Source organism: Rattus norvegicus, chromosome 2 (assembly GCF_021556685.1).
Source record: "Rattus norvegicus strain SHRSP/BbbUtx chromosome 2, alternate assembly SHRSP_T2T, whole genome shotgun sequence".
Lineage (NCBI taxonomy): Eukaryota > Metazoa > Chordata > Mammalia > Rodentia > Muridae > Rattus > Rattus norvegicus.
The window spans coordinates 226,944,649-226,970,912 of NC_141535.1; the positions used below are offsets into that span (position 1 = coordinate 226,944,649).

Sequence of the window (26,264 nt, forward strand, 5' to 3'; positions counted from 1 at the left end):
CCATTCTTATCTCAGATGTATTTCCTTAATACTAATATTTGATATTTTATTTGTGACTTATCTATTTTTTACACAAATTTCACATGATTTCTGTTGTTTTCATTATGATACCTACAATTTGGGGTATTTAAAATCTTATGTGGATGTGTAGACTTTTTTATTCATATTTCAAATCATATTTGGACATTAGCTATCTCCACCAAGAGTCAAGAAGGTCAAGCACCAAAGAGATGTTCTTTTGTCACTGAGCTGTTGTGGGGACTGGAGCTTTCTGCATTCACAATTTTCAAAAAAATTCTACTTTTCCTTTTATGCAGAATTACCCTATTTGATTGAGCACATATTTTATTATAGACAAACATTGGATCCATATGCTTTACTATAAAATCCTATAACCCCTTTCCTCAGAGAAATTCACCAAGTCCTGTCAGAAATGGCTAGATGCTTTCCTGTTAGACTGTTTCAGCAAACTGTAACAAAGTAATAGTAAAAATGCAAACCTGTTTCCCATACGACTGTGTTAAAATGTCTCACACATAAAACTGCAGGGAACCAAAACACAAAATAAACAAACAAAAAACCCAAGGAGGAGGTCAACCAGATGGCTTGGCCAGTAAAAGTGCTTGTTACACTGGCCTCATGACTTTCTTTACATCCCTGGAACTCAAGTAAATGTAAAGGGAGAGAACTGGGTCCAAGTAGTTGTCTTATGACCTCCCCACGTGCTCTGTGGCACCTACTTGCCTATACTTACACACATTGTGTACTCATTTTGTTTTATTTTGTATTCTTTTCAAATTTTATTTATTTATTTTATATATGTGAGTACACTGTAGCTATCTTCAGACATACCAGAAGATCCCATTACAGGTGGTGTAGAGCGACAATACAGCTGCTGGGAATTGAACTCAGGACTTCTGGAAGAGCAGTCAAGTACTCTTAACCATGGAGCCATCTCTCCAGCACATCATGTACTTTTACACTCAGACATTAAGAAAAGAAAATAATGTGAGTGAAAAGTCTCAGAAGTCACAGTATAAACGCACTTCCTGGTTTAACAAATGGTTTTTATGCATGTAGAGATAGGCTTGTTTTCTGTTTCAGCTCTTTGATTTTACTGTTTATAATTATACTTTACATATATTCTGACTTTAAACTTATAGATATAGATAGAGTATTATCTTATAGATAAAATGTTATCAAAACATAAGTAACAAAAAAACATATATCAATAGTCTTCTCCTTTGAAAACAACTGAGATGTGTAACAGTGTAAAAAACCATGAAATACAAGTGATATGAAGAGGAAAATGGGTAAAACTTGGAGGACTTTAATTCACGACAAAGGATAGAGGTCAGTACAGGAGATGGAGGGTAGAGCAAAAATAATACTAACAATATTTGAACAAGCTACACAGCATTATTTTTATTTATCTAAAATATGCAATAAATGTGAATATATGCAAATGCTTATATATAGTTTAAATGATGCTATGCCACTAAGGGCTAAAACTGTAGCCTATAGATCCAGACTATCTAATAAAACTCCTAGTATCAGGCAAAAGAAACTCCATTTTGAGTTGTTTGTTAGGAGAGTCCAATAGACTCCCTAAAACAATATAGGTTATTGTTTGCATCTGAGTGACAGCTAAAGTCAGAGTTTTAAAATTCACTGTAGTCTGGTCTATTGAAACAGCAAACTACAGATAATAGTTGGGCTATGTTTTAAGGGATTCTTTAAAATTATGGTTTCAGTGGGGAGATGGCTCAGTGGATAAATCATTTGCTACAATAGTGTGAGGACCAAGTTTGGATCCATATCTGCAATAAGATAATCCAGGTAAATAGGGTAGCTACCTGTAATCCTAGCATTCATGAAGCTGAGACAAGATCCCCAGGGGTGTGGTGGTGGGGTGGGGACTGGCTAGCTAGTGTAGCTAAACCCAAGCTCCATGTACAGAGAAATACCCTGCCTCAGGTAAGAAAGTGAAAAGCAATTGAGGAAGACACCTAATGTCAACCTCCAACCTGCACACTTATACTTACACACATGAACACACACATGCAGAGTCGTATTCCATGCCAGAGTTTAAAAAATTCTAGACACGATGACCAGTTAATTAATTGCAACATGATTAAAGATTTTATGAAGTTGTTAAATGATCATCAGTGGGTAAATCTAGGCTGCTTCACCTGCCTGTGAGAAGGCAGCTGTTTCTCACAGTGAGCCTCCAGATATATGACACAAAAAAATACACAGGCCAAGTAGGATATGCTTCAATGTAAATACATAGAATACCAATGTTTACTAAATCAAATGGAACCATCTGTGAGAGAGCAAATAGAACATCTGAAGTGCTAAGTTTCCCGTGCTTAGAATGACAGAGTGAAGGCTCAGGAAGAGTGACTGTCACAAGCTCAAGCACAAAGCCTGACCACTGAGAGGGACGGTTTCTAGTCAGCAAATGATAGCTTACACTGACGGTTCTGCAAAGAGCCTCCACAACCACCTTTCCACACTTTATTCTGGCCCTTGACAGTGAAGAAAAGAGTAGGTCCATTAGGTAGACATTGGGTACAACAGAATTTCTCTTCCTTTCAGGCCATTCTGAAACACCTACCACCTTTATACCCATACATTTAAACACTCAGTCCACAAGGTTGGATGACTAGTAAGTAAAATGTCACAAGAACCTCACCAGCCAAGTCCTGGTGACAATGCATGTCAACTTTCCCATTTCATAAAATGTCTTAAAGAATCTTACAATTCAGTGCTTTTTAATTTTTATACCAAACAACATTAACAAGCATTATAGTTGAAGAAAGATATTTTCTGAAAGTTATTCCTAAAATAACTATCTGTTGCTTTTCCAGCTTTTAGCCAGCCTTCAACAGACGATCTATTTTCTTTGTTTATTGGGACTTTAATGAAGCCTTTATTAAAGGCTTTTAGCAAGTGAGAATTTTTTGGTGACAAAATATTGCAAGGATATATTACTGATATTATTTTTGCTTTATACACATTTGCTGCATGCTTTATTTTAAATCTCAAAGCTCTCTCTACTTTGGTGCCAGCTTCAAGTTTTTCTTTTAATTTCTTTTTTTTTCTTTTTGATCTCATGTATTTCACTATCCTTCCAATTATCTATTTTATTTTTTATTGGGCATTTTTTATTTACATTTCAAATGTTATCCCCTTTCCTTGTTTCCTCTTTATTATTTTAATTACATTTTTACAGCCTTAAACTAACCTTAGTGTTTCCATTTGCTATTTCAATAGTTGAGGCCTTCCTCAAGAATTCTGTTAAGCAAGCTCTGCTTCATATCTATGTGCCCCCCCTTTTTTTGTCCATCCAATTTTTAAAGTAATTCCCAGAGTACACATTGTCAGAAACAAAAACATCGCTATTTAAAATCTTCTGTAATTTATAGAAAGGTATGGCTTTTATTTGTCTTAATTTTCATACATGTATACAATCAAATATGATCACGTACTGCCCTCTTCCAGCTCTGCCCTTATTTCCCTAACAATTCCCATTCATAACTCCACATATTATTTATTTGGTAGCCTACCTATTTCCATTAGTGCTGCCTATAAGTGCATGTGCATGGGTATTCCCAGAGCCTGTGAAAGTCATTTAGACATAGCATCAACCTGAGAGAAATTCCACTGTTAGACAGCTGTGATTGTTAATTTTGCCTGTGAACATGACTAGATGATGTGATTATAAGGACTTTCCCAGAAAAAATTAATAGAGAGGGAAATGCCTCTTAATGAGCGGTCGCTATCCCATGAGCTGGGCTCTCAGACTGAATGAGAAAGAAGAGAGAAAGACAGTGGGGCACTTGAATTCTCCGTTCTCTCCTTCCCGTAGCACTGAAATGTGACTGAACAATTGCTTCACACTCCTGCCACCACAGGGCTACCTACTGCCATGGTCACTCCATCAGGACAGACTGATAACCTCAAGTTGTGAGTCAAAAACAATCTCTCCTCCTAAGATGCTTCTTGTTAGATAATGCATTATGGTGACAAGGAAAGTATCCAAGATTTTTATCAATATCCCAAAACTACTTACAACGAAAAAAATCTCTGTTCATAAACTAAGTATAAATTGCTTAATTCTCATAGGAAAAAGTAATAAAAAATAAGATGATGATTTAAGAATTTCTCTTACTTCTTGGCATCAGCAATAGTGTGGGGGTTTGGTGTCTGCAGATGGGATGGATCCCTAGGTAGGGCGGCCTCTGGATGGCCTTTCCTTCAGTCTGCCCCAAGTTTTGCCTCTATCTTTCTTTTGGACAGGAACATTTCTGGGTTAAAATTTTTGATCTACATCAATGGCTCCATCCTTGAACTGGGGGCCATGCCTATCTATTGGAGGTTGTCTCCATAGCTTGTATCTCCCCTATGTTGGGCATTTCAGCTAAAATCATTGCCATTGGATCCTGAGAGCCTCTTGTTTCCCTGGAATCTAGGACTTTCCAGTGGCTACCCCCAGTTCTCCATCCCCCACTGCTACATGTTTCTATTCAATTTTCTGACCCTCTGTTCTTCTCTTCTGTTCCCTCTAATACCTGTTCCTGTACCCCCTTTCCTCCCCCTCCTCTCTCCCTCCCAGGTCCCCCTGTCTTTCTATTGCCTGGCCTGGGGTTATTTTGTTCCCCATTCTATGTAGGATTGAGGCATCCACAGTTTGATCTTCCTTCTTTTTAAGGTCCATATGGTTTGTGGGTTATATCATGGGTATTCTGAACTTTTGGGCCAATACCTACTTATCAGCGAATACATGCCATGTGTGTTCTTTTGTGTCTGTGTTACCTCACTCAGCATGATAATTTCTAATTCCATCCATATGCCTGTGACTTTCATGATGTTGTTCTTTTTAATAGCTGAGTACTATCCAACTGTAAATGCCGTTGCTGATGCCAAGAAGTGCTTCCTGACAGGACCCTGATATGGCTGTTCCCTAAGAGGTTCTATTAGCACCTGACCAATACAGATGTAGATACTCGTAGCCAACCATCATACTAAGCCCAGGGACCACAATGTAAGAGCTAGAGGAAGAACTGAAAGAGCTGAAGGGAATTGCAACCCCATATGAAGATCAATATGAGCTAACTGAACCACCAAGAGCTCCCAGGGACTAAACCACCAACCAAAGAGTAAACATGGAAGGATCCATGGTTCCAGCTACATATGTAGCAGAGGTTAGCTTTATCTGACATGAATGGGAGGGGAGGGAGGATTGATGCCCCAGCATAGGGGGACACTAGAGGGGTGAGGCAGGAGTGGGTGAGTAGGAGGAGAAGCATCTTCATAGAGCTAAATGGGAAGGGGTGGAGAAGGGGGATTAGATGGGGGCTTGTAGATGGTTAACCGGAAGGGGGATATCATTAGAAATGTCAATGAATAAAATGATTAATAAGAAAAAGAAAAAAAAGAATTTCTCTTGATCCTTCTTCTGTGTTTCTATATAATTAACATCATAATAATGAGGGTATATCAGGGTTTATGAATACTATATAGTGTCTTTTGTCTATATTATTCTGAAATAATGATCTTATTTTCCCCTCACTTACTATGGCCCAATAAACTAAATACAGCTCCCTGTAAATCAACTATGTCCACTGAAGAAAGACTAAGAAGAATTGAATAAATCAGCAAACTGGCCAAGGCTACATTGTAGTGAGAAGTATTCTCTTTCCAGTAAGCTAAATGATCTGTTGGTGGACTATAAGCTTCAAATTTGAACAGTGCTTGCTTCCAAATTTTTGGGAAAAATAGTTTGAGAAAATTTTGAGGATGTGTCTGAATACATGTGATAGATTAGAATAAGACTCAATACTACAGTTACAGAAATATTTAAGAAACAATAAGATATTTTAGTAACATAATGAGAATCTATTTTTTGCTACTCAGTTTAGATACACACATAAAGACACAGATAAAATAATTTGGAATATATAGCTTCAATATGGGAGCTTATCTTGCATAGCCTGACTAATTTCTTTATACAAAATTTACAACTAGAGAAATAATTTATGCAACCTGTAAATTATAAGAAACAGTTTCCAAAAGTGTAACCACATCCTGCAGATATTTACAGTTTCTTAACCATAAGAGGAAATTTGATTGCTTGTAAATTTATTAAAGTTTAGTTATCCATGATCATCAAAATGCATTGACAGCCCCACCATCCATTAGTGCAGCCACAGCCAGAGCCACAGTCACGGCCACAGCCATAGCCACATTCTCAGTCACGGCAGGATGAGCATAAATTGATATCCATCTAATCTATAATGATAAAATCTTCTAGAAACAGCTGGCTAAAGGATAACTTACAAATAGTATATTAAAATCGCTTCACAAATTTCATGCAATAGTGATCAAACTGAACCCATAAAGTTAGTAATAAGCTAGTACCGTAAAGTGAAGTTACCTAGAGACCAGAAGAGTAAACACTTTGAATCCATGACATACATATAGAAACAGAGACATAGATACCAAAAGAATACAAAACAAAACAAAGCAAAAAAGTCCCACTGTGTCTTGTGCCTGTCAGTGTTCTTGCTGTAGCTCTATACTGCCCTTCGTAAGGACAGTCACCAGGATGCTCTACAGTGGTATCTAGCGGGCACATGCAGTTCTCACAGAGCTTCTAAGAGAAAAGCTAAGCCTCCAAGGAAAAAGAAGTAGAATTATAACTCTGAATGTTGGGGATTATCTTGGAAAGTAATCGTAGCTGATGAAGATTTAACCAGAGTTCACCAGAGACTGAAATTAGAGGACAGAGTTTTGGAGCCTTGAGGACCAAAGAAAACCAAACGAACATGTGACAGGTAATATAAAGATGATAAGACTCACTGACCCAACATGCACACCATATCCTCTGATCAAGGACCTCATAGAGAGGGCATGCAGTAAAATGAATGCACTTATCAGCACGTGTGACAGTCACTACCCATAGTGCACCGGGACTCAGGTGAGGCAAGCTTCTCCTTGAAGGGTTTAGACTGGGAAATTGTACTTCATTAACTTCATTACTAGACTGTAGGCTCTATGTTTATTTTAAATATGTGCAAAATACATTCTGTGGCCGCTTCAGAGCATGGGTGGCATGTACATGTTCCCGTAAGATGTTGATACTCCTGGGAAATGGAGAACAGTGCTGCATTGGTTTTTGTCACCTTATTCTTTGGGAACTATGATTGACCACTCTATTTGTAAGTCCAATATTTGATTGAATATCTGTGATAATCAGTTAAAAGCTAAAGGAGTCAGAATCCGTTTACAGTGTTCTATCTTTCTACGTTAACTGCTTATTGGCGATACAATTATATTAGTTGTGAAAATCCAAAGATAAATTTTGACATATTTCCTGGCATAATGAGTGTCACATTCAACTTTCCCCAGTACCTTCACAAGTATAATTCATTTTCTGAGGCAAAAATGTATACTTTTCTTATTACAAAGCAGTGGCGCTTCTAAACTTGATTATGAGAACAGAGTGTGCAAGCTTTATTTGCTGCAATAATATCATTCCCTTCTAAAATCTTTCACTTGGCGCCTTCTCATTAAATTATCTGTCTAGAATGTTCTGAAGTTTGGGGTTTATATAGAAACAATAGGAGGGAAAGTCAACAGTGAGATAGGAAGAATCACATGAGAGAAATAAGTTCCAACAATATGAATTCACTTGCTATCGATCAGGTTTTTCTGCATGATTGCTGGTTTCCCTTTAAGCCAGCAGTTACTGACCTGTCTGCATGTACTTAACAGAATCTAGATTCTTAAAGAAATGAAGGTAAATAGTTTCTTTGCCTTTTTGCCATCTCTTCTCCAATACTGAATCAATTCCTTAGATGCCAGAAGAACAAATTGGATTCAATGACAGATGAGTATGGGTTAGTCAGAATGGGTTGATATAGTTCACTAATCTTATAAAATGTTCTTTTAAGACCACGGACAAGTCAGAACCTGTAAAGGCTAAAATAAAGTTAAGCTGTAAGCCCCACTGTCTAAGGACAGATAGATATATTCTGAGTTGCTGGAAGCTATTTTTCATACAACAAGCCACATGTTTTCACCCATCAAAACGCGTTTTGTGGACCCAACTGTACCACATGGACTTGGTCACACATAGGCAGGAAGGACATCAGGATGTATGCTTATCCCCAATTGGTTGATGGTGGAAAGTACCTTAGCACCATCAGGGGTTACTTTTTGAGTACCCTAGTGACCTAATTTGGGGTCGTTTCTCCAGGAATCCCAGGAATAAACCTGATTAGTGTCCATTTTCCTGACCAGTATTAAATAAAGTTTGATTTAATTTGATAGTTGGGAAACTTGTTTTCCTCCTCGGGATTTTCAGATGAGCAAATCAATAGAAGCTTTCATCCTACACAATGTTTCTAGTTTTGGAAGGTCTCAGTTTCCAAAATAGCAGTGTATTCGTGTATATGTATGTGCACATATAAAGCACCAGCTGCAGATCTACAATGAGAGGGAAAAACTTACGAGAAAGTCTTCAAAGATTTTCTTGAGTTCTTCATGACCATGCCTTTCAGCAATATGCAGCAGGTCTGAACCATCTGTAGACTTCGTCCTAGCTGCCCAGGTTGCTCCTGAACACTGCAGAAGATGAAGAGCCAGATTCTGTAAGCCGAACTTTGCTGCACAGTGGAGGAGGGTTGGGAGCTCTGTGGTGTAAGTATCTGGAGACACACAAAATACCATGGTTGACTATTTCCTTATATCTGCATTGACATGAAACAGTTGTACACAGTCTGTTCTTGAAAGTCTCACTCAGAAAGCTGAGCAGAACTTCAGTAAATGCAAGCAAACACCAGTGGTTGTTGCGATGTAGACTCTCTTCCCTACTTTCTTCAAATAAATACAAATGACTCTCCAGCATTTATGCCTCAATCTTAATTGTGGAGCCGTCTAAAATTACTATAAGATTTTTACCTTTCACATTTCAAAATGTGTACTGGAGGTCACTTTATGATAAGAAATGAGGCAAAGTCTGACAAACATTTTACAAGGTAAGAGCTTTATGGGCAATCCCTGATTAAAATAGGTCAAGGTTAATCAATCCTCTTATACCTTCATCAACTCATCCTTTGCTACAGTAGAAAATCTACTAACAGTGCCATTTCCTTTGAGTCCATGCCTTACCATGGTTCCTGCATCCTGCCTTTCAGGTAGGTGAAGTCCCTATTAATTCAGTTTAGGCATTTTACTAAATAAACATTTATTTACTAAAGGAATGCACACATTTTTAACATCAACAATTTTTCTCAGTATCTCCAAGTTAGTGTACCATGGTGCACCCCCCAAAAAGAACTTCCTTGAGAATCTATTTCCACACAGCATTAGGAATGGCCACCATTGTCTAATGCTCTTTCCTGTATCATGAACATGTATCCAGTATTAAAGAAAGCAAGTTTTTTAGGTTTTGTACCCATGACTCCATTGTATTATGGGCCTTTTCTCTATCATTATTGTCCTGGTTAGTTTTATGCCAACTTGATACAGGCTATACTCATTAAAAGGGAGGGAAGCTCTGTTGGGAAAATGCCTCTATTAGATCAGGCCGTAAGCAAGCCTGTGTGATTTTTTTTTTTAAATCAGTGATTGATGTGGGAATGTGCCTCCAATTGTGGATGGGACGACCCTTGGATTAGTTGATCTGCTTTCTACAAGAAATCAAGCTGAGCAAGCTATGGGAAGACTAAACCCACCTCTCCTGTGTACTCATTTGCCTTAGCCTTGCTTCAAGCTTCAGCTCATCTTATCGAGTTAGTTTAGCATTTATGTGCCCAGTTTCCCAGTGAAGGTGAGAAAGATTGAGACAGGAAAACTTAGAAACCCAAAGTGATCCTAAACTGATGAATGGAAACAAACATCAAATTCAGTAATCAGCACCCTCCATGGCCTCTGCATCAGCTCCTGTTTCCAGGTTCCTGTCCTGAGTTCCAATCCTAACTTCCTCTGATGAATAATAGCGACACAGACGTGTAATCCAAATACATCTTTTCTTCTCCAAGTTGCTTTGGTCATGATGTTTCATCACAGAAGTTTTAATCCTAACTAAGGCAGTCATTTTGAAGATTCAACCATAGATCACATAATCAGTAAATATTGTTGCTTAAAGGTGCCTATGTCTCTATTTCTATCATTTTTAATAGATGCATCATTTATATTTAAAGCAGAAATGATCACATTCAATGAATTTGGACAATTAGGCAGAGCTGTAACAATCGCCTACACCATATGAGAACATTTATCATCACAGAAGTGCCCTCATGTACCAGTCCAGCAATCTCCAATATTAGAGGCAGGTATATCCTAATTTTTATAAAAAATAAACAAGGTATTTTGTATCTCATGTGAGTTATACTTTCTGAACTCTTATGCAACAAAGTCTTCTATTTCTGTCCTTCAATCATTTTCCTGGATAGAATATATTTTCCCAACATTTCTCAATTCCCTATCTCTAAAGACTACTCCATTAAAACTTCTTTTTAGTGTTTTTACACATTATGTTTTCATTAATTTTTTTCTTGGGTTTTACAAGATTACTGAATTTGATGTTTGTTTCCATTCATCAGTTTAGGATCACTTTGGGTTTCTAAGTTTTCCTGTCTCAATCTTTCTCACCTTCACTGGGAAACTGGGCACATAAATGCTAAACTAACTCGATAAGATGAGCTGAAGCTTGAAGCAAGGCTAAGGCAAATGAGTACACAGGAGAGGTGGGTTTAGTCTTTCTATAGTTTTATATAGATTCAAAGAATGTGCTTTGTTCTTTTAGTTGAAAAATGTATACTGACCTATTTTAAAATTCATTGATTCCTTCTTTACTCTGTTGTTTCAATTACTAATCCTATCTAAATCTATCTCTCTCTATCTATGTATGTATCTGTCTATTTATTGATCCATCCATCCATCCATCCATCCATCCATCCATCCATCCATCTACCCACCCACCCATTGATTCATTCAGTGTCGTACTACATAGTCCTGGCTAAATTGGAACTCACCATGTAGACTAGGCTAACCTCAAACTCATGTAGAGTCCCCTGACTCTGAATCTCAATTTTTGAAATTAAAGTTATGTGTTACCATGTCGGACAGTCCATTTAATTTTAAGCAGTGTTCTTTGAGAGTTTTCCTTTACTGTATTTTCCATTTCACTAATAACATTTCTCTTTTTATGCTTCTACATCAACCCTCTCAGTAGGTTCTGTAGAATGATCACTGTAGTTATTTAAACACCCGTAACTGAATAGGTGATCACTGTAGTTATTTAAACACCCATAACTGACATATTCAGCATTAGGAGCATTTCCATGACTGCTTTTTTGGGTTGCTCCTCCCATGACTAAGGAACCCTCCCATTCTTCCTTCTCATGCATCTTGTAATATTACTGTATTGCAATATTCCCATGGTACAAAAGGACTGAAATAACCAGTATTTATCCTGTAGGGTAGGGCACACATCCCTAGAAAAGAGGATGCTTTTATGTGTCAGGGCTTTACTTAGGCTCACATGATCAATGACTTCAAATATATTGATGGTCAGATCATAGCTTCATCTTCAGCAAAGAGTGAAGGCTAAGCCCTGGTGAGCTATCAGCTTTTCAATGGTCACTGCTTGGCTCTTTTAAGTTTGTGATTTGCCCTGGGATTCCTTCCCACCCAAATCTCTTTCAGACCTTTGCAAGGCACTCAGACAACATGCATAACTCAAGCCATTATAGCTTGGGATTGCTTTTTCCCAGCGTTCATGTGCTCTGTCTGTACATTTTGGCTGCTGTTAATTTTGATTCAGCCAAAGATTTTCGCAAGATTTGTGTCTGCAACTGTCTTAGTAAATATTCTGTTGTGGTAAAGAGACACCATCATCATGACAACTTATAAAGGAAAACATTTAATCGGGGCTGGTGTACAGTCTCAGAGGTTTAGTCCTTTAATATCATGGTGGAAAACATGGTGTGTTTCTGGCAGGCATGTGCTGGAAAGGTGGCTGAGAGGTCTACATCCGGATCAGCCGGCTGCAGCAAGAGACTGAGACACTTGACCTGGTTTGAGCATTTTGAAACATCAAAACCTACTCCCAATGACACTTCTTACAACAAGGCCACTCCTACTCCAACAGGCCCCCACTTTCTAATTGTAATAATCTCTAGTGACCAAACATTCAAATCTATGAGCCTATGAGGGTCATTCGCCATTCTTCTTCAGTGGCTTTTATAAATGTCACAGCACCTTTTTAAGGGTCCATTGTGCTTATAGACAGGAGCCTAGCATGGCTGTCCTCTGAGAGGCCCAACAAGCAGCTGACTGAGACAGAAGCAGATACTTAGACCCAACCATTGGACTGTAGTCAGGGACTGCTGTGGTTGAATTAGTGAAAGGCTGGAAGAAGCTAAGGAAGAGCGCAACCCCATAGGAAGACCAGCAGTCTCAATTAACCTGAACCCCCAAGATCTCTCAAACCAGGCAGAATGCACAAGCTGGTCTGAGACCTGACACATATACAGCAGAGGACTACCAGGTCTGACCTTAGTGAAAGAGAAGAAGCACCTAACTCTTGAGAGTCTTAAGGCTCCAAGGAGTGGAGAGGTCTGATAAGGGAGGGAAGGCAACATCCTCTTGGAGTGTGTGCTGAGAGGGGGATAATGACTGGCATGTTAAAAAAAAGCAATTATAAAAAATTTGTGAGGTATACACTCATACTCTAAGCACATGGGAAGTAAATGTATGAGGAACAGGAAATCAAGGTCCTCCTTCACTATATATGGAATTGGAGACCAGCCTCTACCACATGAGACCCTGTCTTAAAACACAAAACTAATGACAATACCCACAATTAAAAAAACTGTGAACTTTCAATTGCGTATTCTTGTCTCAGTATGGGATCATTAAGAGGAAAGTTGTACATCCTAATTGGGGGAAGGGTTCTATTAGTCTTTGTTCTTAGTCATTTTCTTAAACTAACAGCATGTAATCAGTGGACAATGTATAATATTATTAGATAAAAGTAATAGATTTCCCCCCAAACCACAAGAACCTACTAAAGTATGGTTAGTTTTCAATATGTAAATTTTTCTTCAGTTTTATTTCTAAAATAGGGTCTCATGTAGTGCTAGGGTTACTTGTATGTACTGCTATGCCACACAATCATTGTAATTAATCAAGATTTCTTGTGTGTGTGTGTTATTATCAAGGAATAAATTTAAAAAGCTACCAGTCACAGTGAGATATGGCAAAATCACTGGGTCCCATCTACCCCAACTAGAGAACGATCATCTTTTAGATCTATCAGCCAATGTTTGCCAAGTAGAAATTTAAGAATAGGAGACTAAAATGTCTGGGGGGAATCTTTGAAAAGACCATTTAATCAGACATGTCTTTTTACAAGTTAAAGTAAACAGAGGAGGAAATTGAGTCATGGACGCTCTTTCCAGGGTGCTTAAACTGTCTAAGATAATCCCTAAAAATAATAGCCAAGAATGAGATTGGCATATTCAAACCAGGGCTTTTAAAAGCTTAACCTAACCTAATAGAATGAAAAATGGGATGGAACGTGTCCAGGTATAAAATACAAGAATTAATTTAGAATTTGACAGTGAGGAGAGTATGAGAACTGGCAATGCAAGACACATAAGCCGTTTGTTCTCACAAATTACTCTCTTGGATATTAAGCTTTCATTCATACAGAGGGAGAGGCCTGGTGGCCACTTTGGGACAAAGCGGTGAGTCACATGAAGAAGAGATTAAAAGACAGGCGAGGCACATTTTAATCCCAGCTCAACCAGTAAATCGTTGCCTCTTAAAACATTTCCTTCAACCCTCTATACCTCAGCCTTTCTATTTCTAAAAGTGGGGGGTTAGAAGTGAGGATTACAATAGCTCTAATATTATTCTGCTTATGCCAAACATGCTGGGGCAGGGAGTTTTCCCTGGATGTTAAATACAAAGAAGTAGGGAAAGGAGCTTGGGAGATGGTAGAGTTGGTAAAGTATTTGCCACAGAGGAATGAGAACATGAGTTCTCTAGCCCATTCAAAAGCAAAAAATAAAAAATAGAAAACAAAAGAAAACACCCCCACCACCATCAATGCGCCTGAGCACGCGCGCGTGCACACACACACACACACACACACACACACACACCATTGTTACCACCACCACTGCCAAACAAAACAAGCCCTGGAGCATGGGTAAGATGCGGGATAAGAGAATGACTGGAACTTGCTAGCTAGCTAGTCCAGCCAATGAGTAAGCTCCATCAACTTTTCAATGTGTTTATGCGCTCTCTCTCTCTCTCTCTCTCTCTCTCTCTCTCTCTCTCTCTCTCTCTCTCTGTGTGTGTGTGTGTGTGTGTGTGTGTATGTGTGTGTGTATGCTATGCTTGCTGCAATTGAATTATCACTATGACAGTGCTCTGTCAAATATTTAAAGGAAAACATAAAAGTTGTGTGCACATTGCCTCTCCCTAGTATGCCTGGTAAAATTTGCCTGTTTAGTGCTGAACATTCAAGTATCACTACATTCTGAATACTTATCCGTATACCTACAGTTAAGTACAATTCTCACTTCCCATCAATGAAACTCCTTTGCACAGCAACCCACAACTTCTCAGAATCCAAGGACTATCTGGTCATGGAGTGTTCTTCTCTGGCTGATATAATACACACCACAATTTTCACACTGAAAGTCTCAAGAGACTTCAGGGAGGATATGGCAGAGAGTGTGTAATAGGCAGAGGACCAGGATGTCTACTGCAAGAGTTTCTCTTCTATGTAGAATAGGGAAATGCCATTATCCAATCGTGTAGCACAAACAAGACATGAACAATGATATCAGCTGACATACCGAAGTGGACTTGGAAATTTCACAAGCTCAAGAACTATAGGAAATGAATGACTGCTGAGATAGTTAGCTCCCTGATTTGTTATAAAGTACTAAGGAATATGCCTTAAAAATATAGGATCAATGTTAAATGGACATGTTTAAGTATAACATACATGTAATAATAATACTCAAAAGGAAACAATAGCAAATGCATGAAATAGGAGGATCTGGAGGTAGAGGGATGGAAATCATGCGAAGGGCACGTGGGATATAATAATGGGGGGATTCAAAAACATCCACGTGTGAAATGAATGATGATAAAATGTAGGCTAAACAATAAAAATTATTTGTCAGCTTCCAACTGTGTATCTACAGTGTGTTTACGATTAAAGAATAAAACACAGGAGGACCAGGAACAATGGAAGTCCGAAACAGACATGAAGGCTGGGATCATCCATCACCTCTAAGGACCATGCCTTACGGGGGGATTGCTATGCTTAGTCCCCAACACGGATATCACAGAAGTCCAAGTAATGTGTAGCATGAAGCAGGGACTGGATGTCTAAGGCTGGGGTGCTCGAGGTCACTAACAAGGAGTGTTTAGTATTTATTTCAAGTCTTTTGTTGCCTAGAACTTGAGATATACTTAGAATAATAAATGACTAATATAGTAAAAATAAAGAAGGCCATGAAGAAATCTGGACAATCTTTGACACATTAAAGGTACTAAAGGGTTTTAAAGGTATCAAAGGGAAGAGTTTGACATGGCTTTCAGGAGAAGAATCATAAACAGTACTGAGACTAAATGAAAATGTAACATGAGAATGATCATGAAACATCTAAGGATGGGCTGGCCTGCAGGATTAAGAGCACATCCATAGGCCTAGCACCGCACCCTTACAGTGAAATGGGAGGCAGAGAAAAGAAAACTTGGGAATCCTGTGACCAGCTGACCCAGTGTATATAGTGATGGACAACAAAGAGACCTATCACCAACGAGGTAGAAGATGAAGGAGATAGCCAGGGTTGTTCTGAAACATCTACTCACATACCATAGAAAGTCTGAGCTCACATTTGCAGGCATGTGTGTGCGCACACACACACACACACACACACACACACACACACATCATCATCATCATCATCATCATCATCATCATCATCATCATCATTCCGACACATCACATATATCAAAAATTTAAAAAGTGTATTTCATAAATGTATGTCCATTAATATATAGAGTTTATATTTATTATGTATTATACATAGATCTAGTCTCTATCTATGTAGAGGAATTTTAATCCAGCAACATTGGCTCTCTGGCAAGGGTTCACATCCAAAGACCTTCTAGGTCTCTGTGATCTGGCTAGAATACAGACACCCCTTTAATTCCTCTGGCTGGAATACAGATGTGCCTTTAGTACACACCTTTGATCTCAAACAATGAAATAAAGTTAGTTTGTAGAAGGAAGCAGTCATGTTTGAAAGTGATGCTTAGTTGAGGGTCAGTCAGAATCACAAATCAGAGAAAGATTTGACAGGATGCATGAGAGATAAGATACAGCCAATTCTTATGAAACAAATAGGGAAGAGGCAATCAAAGAGCATCCGAGAGTGAATCAGGTATGGAGAGCGTTCAGTGAGTGCAGTTTCTTTGAAGTCAGGCAACGTAGTAGAGTTCAGTTGAGCAGAGTTTGTGTAGTGTGTACAGTATAGGTTAGCAAAGGTCATTAAATCCAGAGAATAAGGAGCCAGAAGATTAGAACCAACTAAGAGAGTGAGTTTGAGACCAAGCAGATTGATTCAGTGAGAAGCTAAGAAAAGCCAGTTGAATCAGTCAGTTTGGGGAGGAGTTTGAGCCAAAAGAGCCAAGTAACCAGCCATTCAGAGTTCAGAAAGAACTAGAAAGGGTGAGCCTATTTAGTAGTAAGCCTCCGAAATGACAATTAAATCTGGCAAATAAAAGTTACTTATATATACTTATACCTGTCTGTCTGTCTGTCTATCTATCTATCTATCTATCTATCTATCTATCTATCTATCTATCTATCTATCTATCTATCATCCACATATTTATCTGTCATCAATCTATTTACCTATCATCTATCTACTATCTATCAACCTACCATCTACTTATCATCCATATATTTATATATCATTTATCATTAATATATAATCTATCTCTCATGTATCTCTTTACCTATTACCTATCTATTATCCACCTACCTGCCCATCCATTCATCTGTCTATCTAAGGAAGTAAGGTCTACCACAGAAAGGAAGGTGACCGTGGTACTTTGCAAATCATTACCTATCAGAATGAGATAAAAGACGAGTTCTTCTATGACTTTATGCCTCTTTCTTATTAGAATAAAGCAGTTTGAGTGTTCAGTATTTTAGATCTTTTAAAACAGGATAGTAAAAGCAGAACTCTGAGAACAGTGCATCTTTTCAAGAAGTGAAGGGAGGTGTTCAAGGGGTGAATTATTAACAAAGTGGTAAACATAATTGTCTCAGCATGCCAGAATTTTTAAAAGAAATTTAGGTCTAAGCAATATATATTGCCTCACAACTATAAATGAGGAGGGTTTTTTACTTATTAGCTTATGCAGGACATGTGTGTTTCCATTGTATGTTTGCGTTTGCTTCAGTGTGTCTAATTGAGGCTAGCCTAAGCATGCATTTTCCTTATCAAAATGGATAGTAGAGAGTTTATTTCCTATTAGCTACTGCTAATAGCTGGTGTTTATGTTTCCTTTCCTGACTCTGACATACACATAGATGCTTACTACTTTTGACAACCCTAATAAGCCTATAATTTTGGTGCTGGGTTTTAGAAGCAGAAGAGAGAGACTCCACACAGGGAGGTCACTGCAGCATCCTCAGAAGGCATGAGGGCTAGAGCTTCCCTCTGTTCTTGCAGATGCCAAGAGAAGAGGAAGAATATAAAAGGCAAGAATCATAAGATCTAAGTATTTGCTTTATTTCAACAAAATAAAAATCTGCTTGTATATTTGAAGCTCAACTGTATTTCCATCTATATCTATAGGTGATAATTTGTAGTTTTCTGTTGCCTCTAATAAATGAATAAATCTAGTGAATTTGTACTAAGTACTAGAAATTTCGGGGGCACAGAGGTTTGTCCTAAAGGGTGGTATTGGCCATAGGATGAAATGGGTGCTTTGAAGACAATTATGCTAAATGAAATGAAAATCACCATTTTGTCAAATTGGAAGATACAGTAAAATGCACACAAAGTTATTTCAAATATATTACATAGTAAAATGGTGTGTATAATTTAGTCAACATTGTTACCTTGCTCTAATATTTTCCTTCAAATGTGGGAGCAATTCCCCATATCTCCTCTCTTTAGTTTCAGTGCACTCTCTTCTTTTCTCTCTCCTCTTTGCTGTTGTGACTCCTAACATTCTGGTGGTATCTTCCACAGTGTACATGGTCACATTACCTTTGCTGCTGCTGTGCAGAACTGGCCAGTGGTGTGCCTGTACTCTGGACTGGACATTATACACAGTGCTTGTGGCCCTGCAGGATTTAGTACCAGTTTCCTCATCTGGGAATGCCGCTTTGCCTCAGGACCATAGAGGCATACAGCTCTATGTGATTTCAGGATATTCTCTTATCTTCTGTTACTGAAACATGTAGCTTCCAGGATGTTTTTAGGACCAACCATTGTTTCTGGATTGATGGCTCCCCCTTCTCTTTATAACATATTTTCTACTGCTGAATGCCAGAACCTACTGAGTACAGCAAAGCCCTTTCCTGTGTAGTCTGTTGCTACAAACTGTGAAACTGAACCACGGACTCAGGGATGATATCTGAATTTGGGAATGCCAGGATATGAAGGAATTGAGGTGCCCTCATGCTTGCTTGCGTGAGGTATTGCTTCACAGACTCTCTTTATTGTCCTTAATCCAACTCACTATTGGCAACAAGTGAGCAATTAGAGTTCTCAATATTTGTGTGAACAATGAAAGAGTGAATCTTTCAAAATATACCTGTTTAGCTTTCAAAAAAAAAAAGCTGTTACAAGACCTCATGCCACGGAAGAGATAAAAGTTCTTATACTTGCAAATTCTTGGTCTTTCAGATGTAAGTTCAGTATTGCTTCTTGGCTGTTTTCAGCAGATACTGATACAATAGTGCAAGTAAGAGCTCTAGAAGCAGAGTCGGTCTCACTGCCGTCATTGAAACTCCTGTTACTGAGGTAGAAACAGAAAAGACAGGTGTTCTGGACTTTGGTAACGACCTATGAAGGCTGGAAAACTCTCACACAAGAGTTAATTAATAGGACCCATGTGACCGTGTCAAGGAGACAGATTACTAATGCTACTGATAGTGGGAATTTTCTTCAAGCAACACAATCTGGCCAAAGGCAGACTTCTGGAAAGAAAATATTGGACAAAGAGAAAAAAGTTGTGTAGCCAATGGTGTCTACACATCAAGGAAAGTGACTGGGTCAACCACTACTCAGAGGACAGAGCAGATGACTTGAACAGTCTCATCTGAAGACCTATCAAGTTGTGTCCATGAGTCCTAGTGACAACGCTTTCCTAACACTCAGTTTTGATGGAACCCTTTAAAGCCAGAAGCCTCTACAGCTCAAGATACAGCAAATGCAATATTGGCACAGCAAGAACCAAATAAATTACAATGAGCTTTAGAGATTCACTAACAGACTGTAGTAAAGAACATGGCTTAAATCAAAATGAAGCTTCTATTTCAAATTCCAATCACATTTCAGTGAAAGGAGTCATATCACTTGAATTATATGAGTTGTCCTGTAATTGAGAGTCCTGTTAAATCATTTTCTGTACTTTCTTCTAAATGTCACTCTTAAAAATTTGGAACACTTTTGTCTGCTAGCCAAGTTGTGCCTGAGAGCAAGGCTGCAGGGGACCTTCTAAGACAAAGGAGGGCTGCAGGGGACCTTCTAAGACAAAGGAGGTCACTGGAGAGGTGTAGTGAGTATTTTGGTGTCCTATGAAACACAGTTCTGTTATGTAAATATATGTTTGTTTTAATCTCAGGTATAGGATATGGGGATACTTCAGATTATCCATGGTGGCAGACTATTTGCCTCCTGGGTGCTCTGTCAGGGGGTGTGGTTCTGCCACATGAAGGAAGTTTAATTCTAGGGACTCTAGAGAGGATATAAAAAGATGAAAGCCTCAAGAAAGGAAGTGTGGTTCTTCCTCCTACTGGTTCCTGCTCCTGCTGGTTTGTCAAGTGGTTGAGAGAAAAGAGACAGGAAGAAGTTGGAGATGTCTTGATGAGACAAAGATTGGACTTGACCCAAGGAACTCAATGCCCCTAATCAGCAGGATGTAGTCTAAAAAAAAAAACCTCAAAATTCCCTTTCCTCACTAACCTTCTTTCTCTCTTCCCTGGGGTGTTAGAAGGGATTAGGGTGCAATAAGGGTTAGAAGAGCAGTAGATGTATAAGGACACAACACAGTGTATATATGTATATATATATATATATGTATATATATGTATGTCTATATATATGTCTATATATGTCTATATATGTGTATATATTTATGTATATATGTATATATGTGTGTGTGTATATATATGTATGTATATATATATATATATATATATATATATATATATATATATATATGCCTGCCTACAGAAAAGCCTGACCTTCATAGCAGCAAAAGTCAATGTGTTGATATGATGCCCTGCATCCTGGAGTACAATATTGAAGTGGCATAGACCATGACGGAAATAAGATAAATGTTGAAATGGATCATTTCCCTGTTGAAAGGAAGGAGTGGCAGGTGATACTAATGCTAACCAAAGGTTCAAGTGTGCAAAGTCCCTCTAAAGCCACCTCTCAGGATGTGCTGATGAGTAACCCAGAAAAATAGCTGCTCACAGAGTAACTTTTCCAAGGAGAAGCCCAAGTGTCCCGGTAAGTACCATGATGTAAACATCTCACTCCTGAAGCTACCTTCCTGAGCCACCAGACCTAAGAAGGAGACCTGATGAAAAGATCACACCAGACAGTTCTCCTGTGGTGGTGGCCTCATCGTCTTCTCTTCTCTAAGGCCATGAAGAACATCAGGAAGGCTTCTAGTTTAAAAATGATACCAAATCTTTTTCTCCACATCATTAATTCTCAGATACATTCTTAAGCTATTACAAAATTTTAAAATATGCGCTAGTATTCACTTCTATATGGTCTGTTTATATTATATTACACAATGCTTCAGAGTTCAGTGCTCATCGAGACACACTTTAGTGGAGATAATGTGAAATCTCTGCAGGTTATTTAAACTATTAAATATGAAACAAGTTAAAAAGAAAAAGACACACATGTCTACTTGCGGTAAGGCATGGCCACCCCTTCGGCAGAAGTCTTCCTAATACTTGTGGCTTGGGGAGCTGGGGTCATGTCCTGAGAAATGAAAGAAGTCTGAACTATAGAAAGAAGAGTCATTTCTGAGCTTAAAAGCCAACAGTACTTGGGAATAGTGAGGCTTTGGAAAAGGTCATTCTTTCATCAAAATTTGGCTTGGCCACCACTGTTCCTATACTTGCCAGGAAGAGACCCAGCATTGACAACAGTTCAGCTTCAAGGAAAAGAGCCACATAGAAAGTCTACGTTTGTTACATGAAACCAAGGACAGAAGAGAAGAAGGTAACAGTGCAGCTCCCATTCAGGATCAGAGTCTTTTGGATGAAGTTTCTCTTTTGGAACGGGTACCTAACTCTACTCTGGATTTTCACTTAAAATCAAGAATGGATAATGAGGAAATCAAGATGTCATGCCTGCCGCTGGAAAGCATCTCGGAGACAAGACTCCAAACAGTGATTTCAGTCATACTAGCTTATGAGAAAAATGAGAAACTTTAGATACTGACAAACTTTTAGAAAGATCATTGAGAAGCATATTTTTAATAAGTGGTCATTCCATGGATGAATTATGAAACAGGAAAAAGGGAATAACCAAAAAATGATTTTAAGTTACCTGCAAATGAAAGTAGTATCTTAAACTGTTCAATTAAAGCACAAATATAATAGAAGACAACAAGAGACAGCATCTGTGACCACCCTACTGTCTTCATCCCTCCCCTTGAGAGTTTCCCATTGCCCTTGAGAACTGCCAAATTTGACTTCCACATTTGGTCTCAGAATTTAGGCTCCTCCCCTGTTGTTTTCCTTTTCTCCCCTTTTCTAAAACGAACAAACAAACGAATGAATGAACAAACAGTTTTCAGAAGTTAAGGCAAGAGAACTTCTTGGATTTTTCTGGTCCCAGCTTTTAGGTTCTTTACGACACTAACAGGACTGCACAGAGGTTTTTCAGCATTACTGTATTGTCTCTGGCCACATGTGGCAAGATCATCATTGGCTCAAGCTTTATGCCAGCCACTCTCAGTTCTTCAAACTCTAGGCAGAAAAACGACACGTGCACTGGAGTGATGGAGAGATGTGCATTGGAGGGAGGACTCCGCTGATGACAGCCACAGACTCTAGCTTGTCTCTGTGAACCAGAGGCCAGCAGGTTGCACTGCAGACAGCAGTGTCACAGAATTTACACAGAAAGGCCACCTGGAAATATTTACAACAAGGTAAGGTGTCCAAATATGATGAAGAACACCACACTAGTAGCTTTCTTCTCAAGGGGATTAGGGATCAGATTTTTGATAAATTTAAGCATATCTGAACCCAATTTAAATAACTAATGTTCTTTGAAGAATTAGGGAAAAGGGGAACATGATCAAGTATGGGGGGAAGAATGGGAGAGAAGCCCCAAGAGTCAACAGAATGAATGGAAATATACAACTCTGGGGGGAGGTGTAAGATGGGGGGACGCTCTAGAAAGTAACAGCGACCTGGGAGGTGAGAGACTCTCAAGATTCAAAAGGAGGAACCTTAGATAAATGGCCAAAGTAGGGAGAGGGAGCTCATAAAAGTCCACCTCCAGTAGAAAGACGGCATCAAGTGGAGGGATGGGGTTGCCATCCCACAGTAAGAACTTCTGACCCAGAATTGCTCCTGCCTTAAAGAACTTCAGGGACAAAAATGAAGAAGAGACTGAGGGAAAGGTGGTTCAGTGACTGGCCCAAATTGAGACCCATCTCAAGGGGAGATTCCAAAGCCCGACATTATTACTGATGCTATGGTGTGCTTACAGACAGGAGCCTAGCATAGCAGCTGAATGGAATGAATGGAAATATACAGCCCGGGGGAGGGGAGGGAAGGACAGAAGCAGATACTTACATCCAACCATTGGACTGCAGTCAGGAACCCCTGTAGTTGAATTAGAGAAAGGTTGGAAGATGTGAACAGGAGGGTGATCCCATAGGAAGACCAGCAGTCTCAACATACCCAGACTCTTGAGATCTCTCAGACATTGAAGCACCAACTGGGTAGCATACAGCAACTGATATGAAGCCCCCAACACATATACAGCAGAGGACTGCCTGGTCTGGCCTCAGTGAGAGAGGATGGAGCTAATCCTTGAGAGACTTGAGGCCCCAGGGAATTGGGAGGTCTGGCAGGGGGAGAGATATCTTGAAGACAGGAGGAGGAGGAATGGGATGAGGAAATGTGCAAGGGCAGACTTGGGGGTGCGGCAATGACTGGACTGTAAAAATAAATTAATAAATAATAAATACTTAAAATAATGCCCCCTAAAAAAAGGGGGCTTCTTGTTAGTGATTTGCCATCTGGTATCCCAACATCATTTCTGTAAGGTAACAATTAAATGGTAGCACAGGAGCCCTGTGAGGAATTCAGTTAACATATATAAGGCATTTCATCTCCTGTTTGGTGCAGTTAAACACAAGTCACAGGAGCTAGCTGCAGATAGGAATAGCATTTATTCTTGTGGTTTTGTTTCTCTTTTCCTCTCTTTTCCTCTTCTGAAAGGGAGAGAGAAGGTTGCCACTTACTGGGCTTAACTGAGCCAGCTCACATTTCTTGGTGGGTCTGTCAGACTGGGCAAAATAATGTAGTTCCTTCCTAAACTAACTCCCACTTTGACAATCAGCTAAATTATATTTCTTCCTGCCCATGACACGGAATAACCTATATTAAACAGACTTTAGCAGGACTGTGAAGAAGACAAGGGGATGAAGGAATTGTGAACTAGTGGAAGTGGTTTGAAAGTCCAAGAGCAGAGAGCTGAGAACGGTTACAGCAATTACACACACCCCGCCTGCCCAACGTCACAGCTGCTTCCAGACTTTCCGATGATGGACAAACCACGTGTGTTCATATATAAACCAAAACTAAAGTAGCAGAGGCTGAGAGGGATCCTGACTCCTCCTAGTGCTGGTCTTTGAGAGTCTTGGCTTTAGTACCTTGTAGACCAGCAAAACTGCTCAGTGCACCCTTCCACCGGCTTCCCAGGTCACAGTGATCCACATGCTTAGCAAGTCACACATAAACCCAGGACTCTCCCAAATTTGTTTGGATGTTTCTTGTTCTCCTCCAAGAGAGAACTGTTTCCATTTGGCATGTTTCATCCAGGAGAAAAATCATTTATAAGTCAACAGAAGAGCATTACAAAGTAAGAGAAGGTTGAAGCAGATTTAACCTCTTCTGTATCTTATCCTTACCCATCTACAACTTTGTCTACTGAGAGTAGCATAAAAATGAATGCCGAGTGAGGAAGCAGGTTGTCTAGACAATGGTGAAATAACTAAGATTGGCTCGAAATAGTATTTTACTTATCATAAAAGAAGAATCGGGGAACCGAACCTAGAATTTCCTGAAATGCCCCTTTGAAAGAAGACTGCATAGGAAAGAATCATCAGAAACATAGTTCTTGCTTTGAAATAAACACAGATGTCTATGGGTCCTCCCAGGACTTATCGTATAGATATGTCAGTGTTGAATACATTTTCAGTTCCCCATGGGTACATTCTCTTCACAATGCCCTTATCTTCTATTCATTTAAGCTAAAATATAAAGAAACAAACAATATATCTTTAATAACAAAATATTTCACCAATGAGTTGGCGATTTGTTCTGGGAAAGACACTTTGGTTTCTACCTGCTTCACTGTTTGGTTTGCCTAATGTCCAAATATGTTTAGTGTCTTACTCAAAACTTGTTTTCCCTTTGGTATTCTTGGTAAGGTTTTGAGTAAGACACAAGGGCATCTCAAACCTTTTCATTAATTCAACATGAACATGATGAGAAACAGGTGTGGGGTTTTTAAGAGAAGGCATTTTAAAGATAGCATTGCAATAGAACTCCGGAGACAGGAAGATAAGTTGTTTTGTTGCTAAACACCATATCCCAGGAATGTTTAGGAAAAAGGATTTGGTTTAACTTACAGTTTAGTCCACAGTCAAGGGAAACCACGGTAGAAACTCAAGCAGGAACTGAAGCAGAGACCATGCAGAAATGCTGCCTGCAGGCTTGCTCCTTGGAACACACAACTTGGCTTTTTATGCAACCTAAGACCACCTGCCCAGGTGGCACCCCCCACATGAATCAAGCAACAGCCTCATAGGCTTGTCTACAGACTAATCCGGTGGAGGCAACTTCTTTTTATTTTTTTCCTTTATAGGATATAATCTTTATTTACACTATAAATGTCATCCATTTTCCTGATTTCCCCTCCAGCAAACCCCTATCCCATCCCCTCCCCCTACTTCTATGAGGGTGCTCCTACACCTATCCATCTATTCCCTCCCTCCTCACCACCCTGGCTTTCCCTGCACTGGGACACCAAGCCTTCACAGGACCAAGGGCCTCTCCTCCCACTGATGCCTGACAAGGCCATTCTCTGCTACATAGGAGACTGGAGTCATGGGTTCCTCCATGTGTACTCTTTGGTTGGTGGTTTAGTCCCCAAGAGCTCTGGGGGTTCTGATTGATTGATATTGTTGTTCTTCCTATGGGATTGCAAAGGTTCCTTCTTTTCAGGTGATTCTATTTTATGTCAAGTTCAGAAAAACTCAGCGGTACCTGAACTGAATCACATTCACATCTATCTTGGTATTTTACTGTGTTCTTTTGTATTTCACAGGAGAATTCTTGTGTCATAAGTTTTATAGCATCTAATTTCCTAAGTATACACAGCAATAAACATGGATGAATTATGTAACCAATTGTCATCTTTTTTCAACTTTTTTAAAAAAAGTTACTTTATGAAAAGTTTCATTCTAATTAAATATTTTAATTAAAACATTTTCATCAAATTCTAGTATTGGTTCACAACTTGCATTAACCAACATTTTTATAACTTTTTCAAAGACAGACTAACAAATTTCCTTTGTCATGATCAAGTGTGAGGATAGATTGCTTTGCTGATATGCTTTTAAATACCTTAAGGAAGGTAAACGCGTCTGTCATTGAGGATCACCTGTGAATGGAACCACCGATGATGCCCTATGTCCTCACTAAT

At 39.0% G+C, this 26,264-nt stretch overlaps 1 protein-coding gene across 16 annotated transcripts in view; it reads right to left on the bottom strand.

Annotated features, from left to right (window-relative positions):
* Bank1 (B-cell scaffold protein with ankyrin repeats 1) overlaps positions 1-26,264 on the bottom strand; it is a 290,528-nt gene that overhangs the window by 168,081 nt on the left and 96,183 nt on the right. For 15 of the 16 annotated variants that reach the window (XM_087629369.1, XM_087629372.1, XM_087629367.1 and 12 more), the window contains 1 exon segment: positions 8,521-8,717. In XM_087629369.1, coding sequence (XP_087485495.1) covers positions 8,521-8,717 — 197 coding nt within the window. 16 annotated transcript variants of the gene reach the window in all.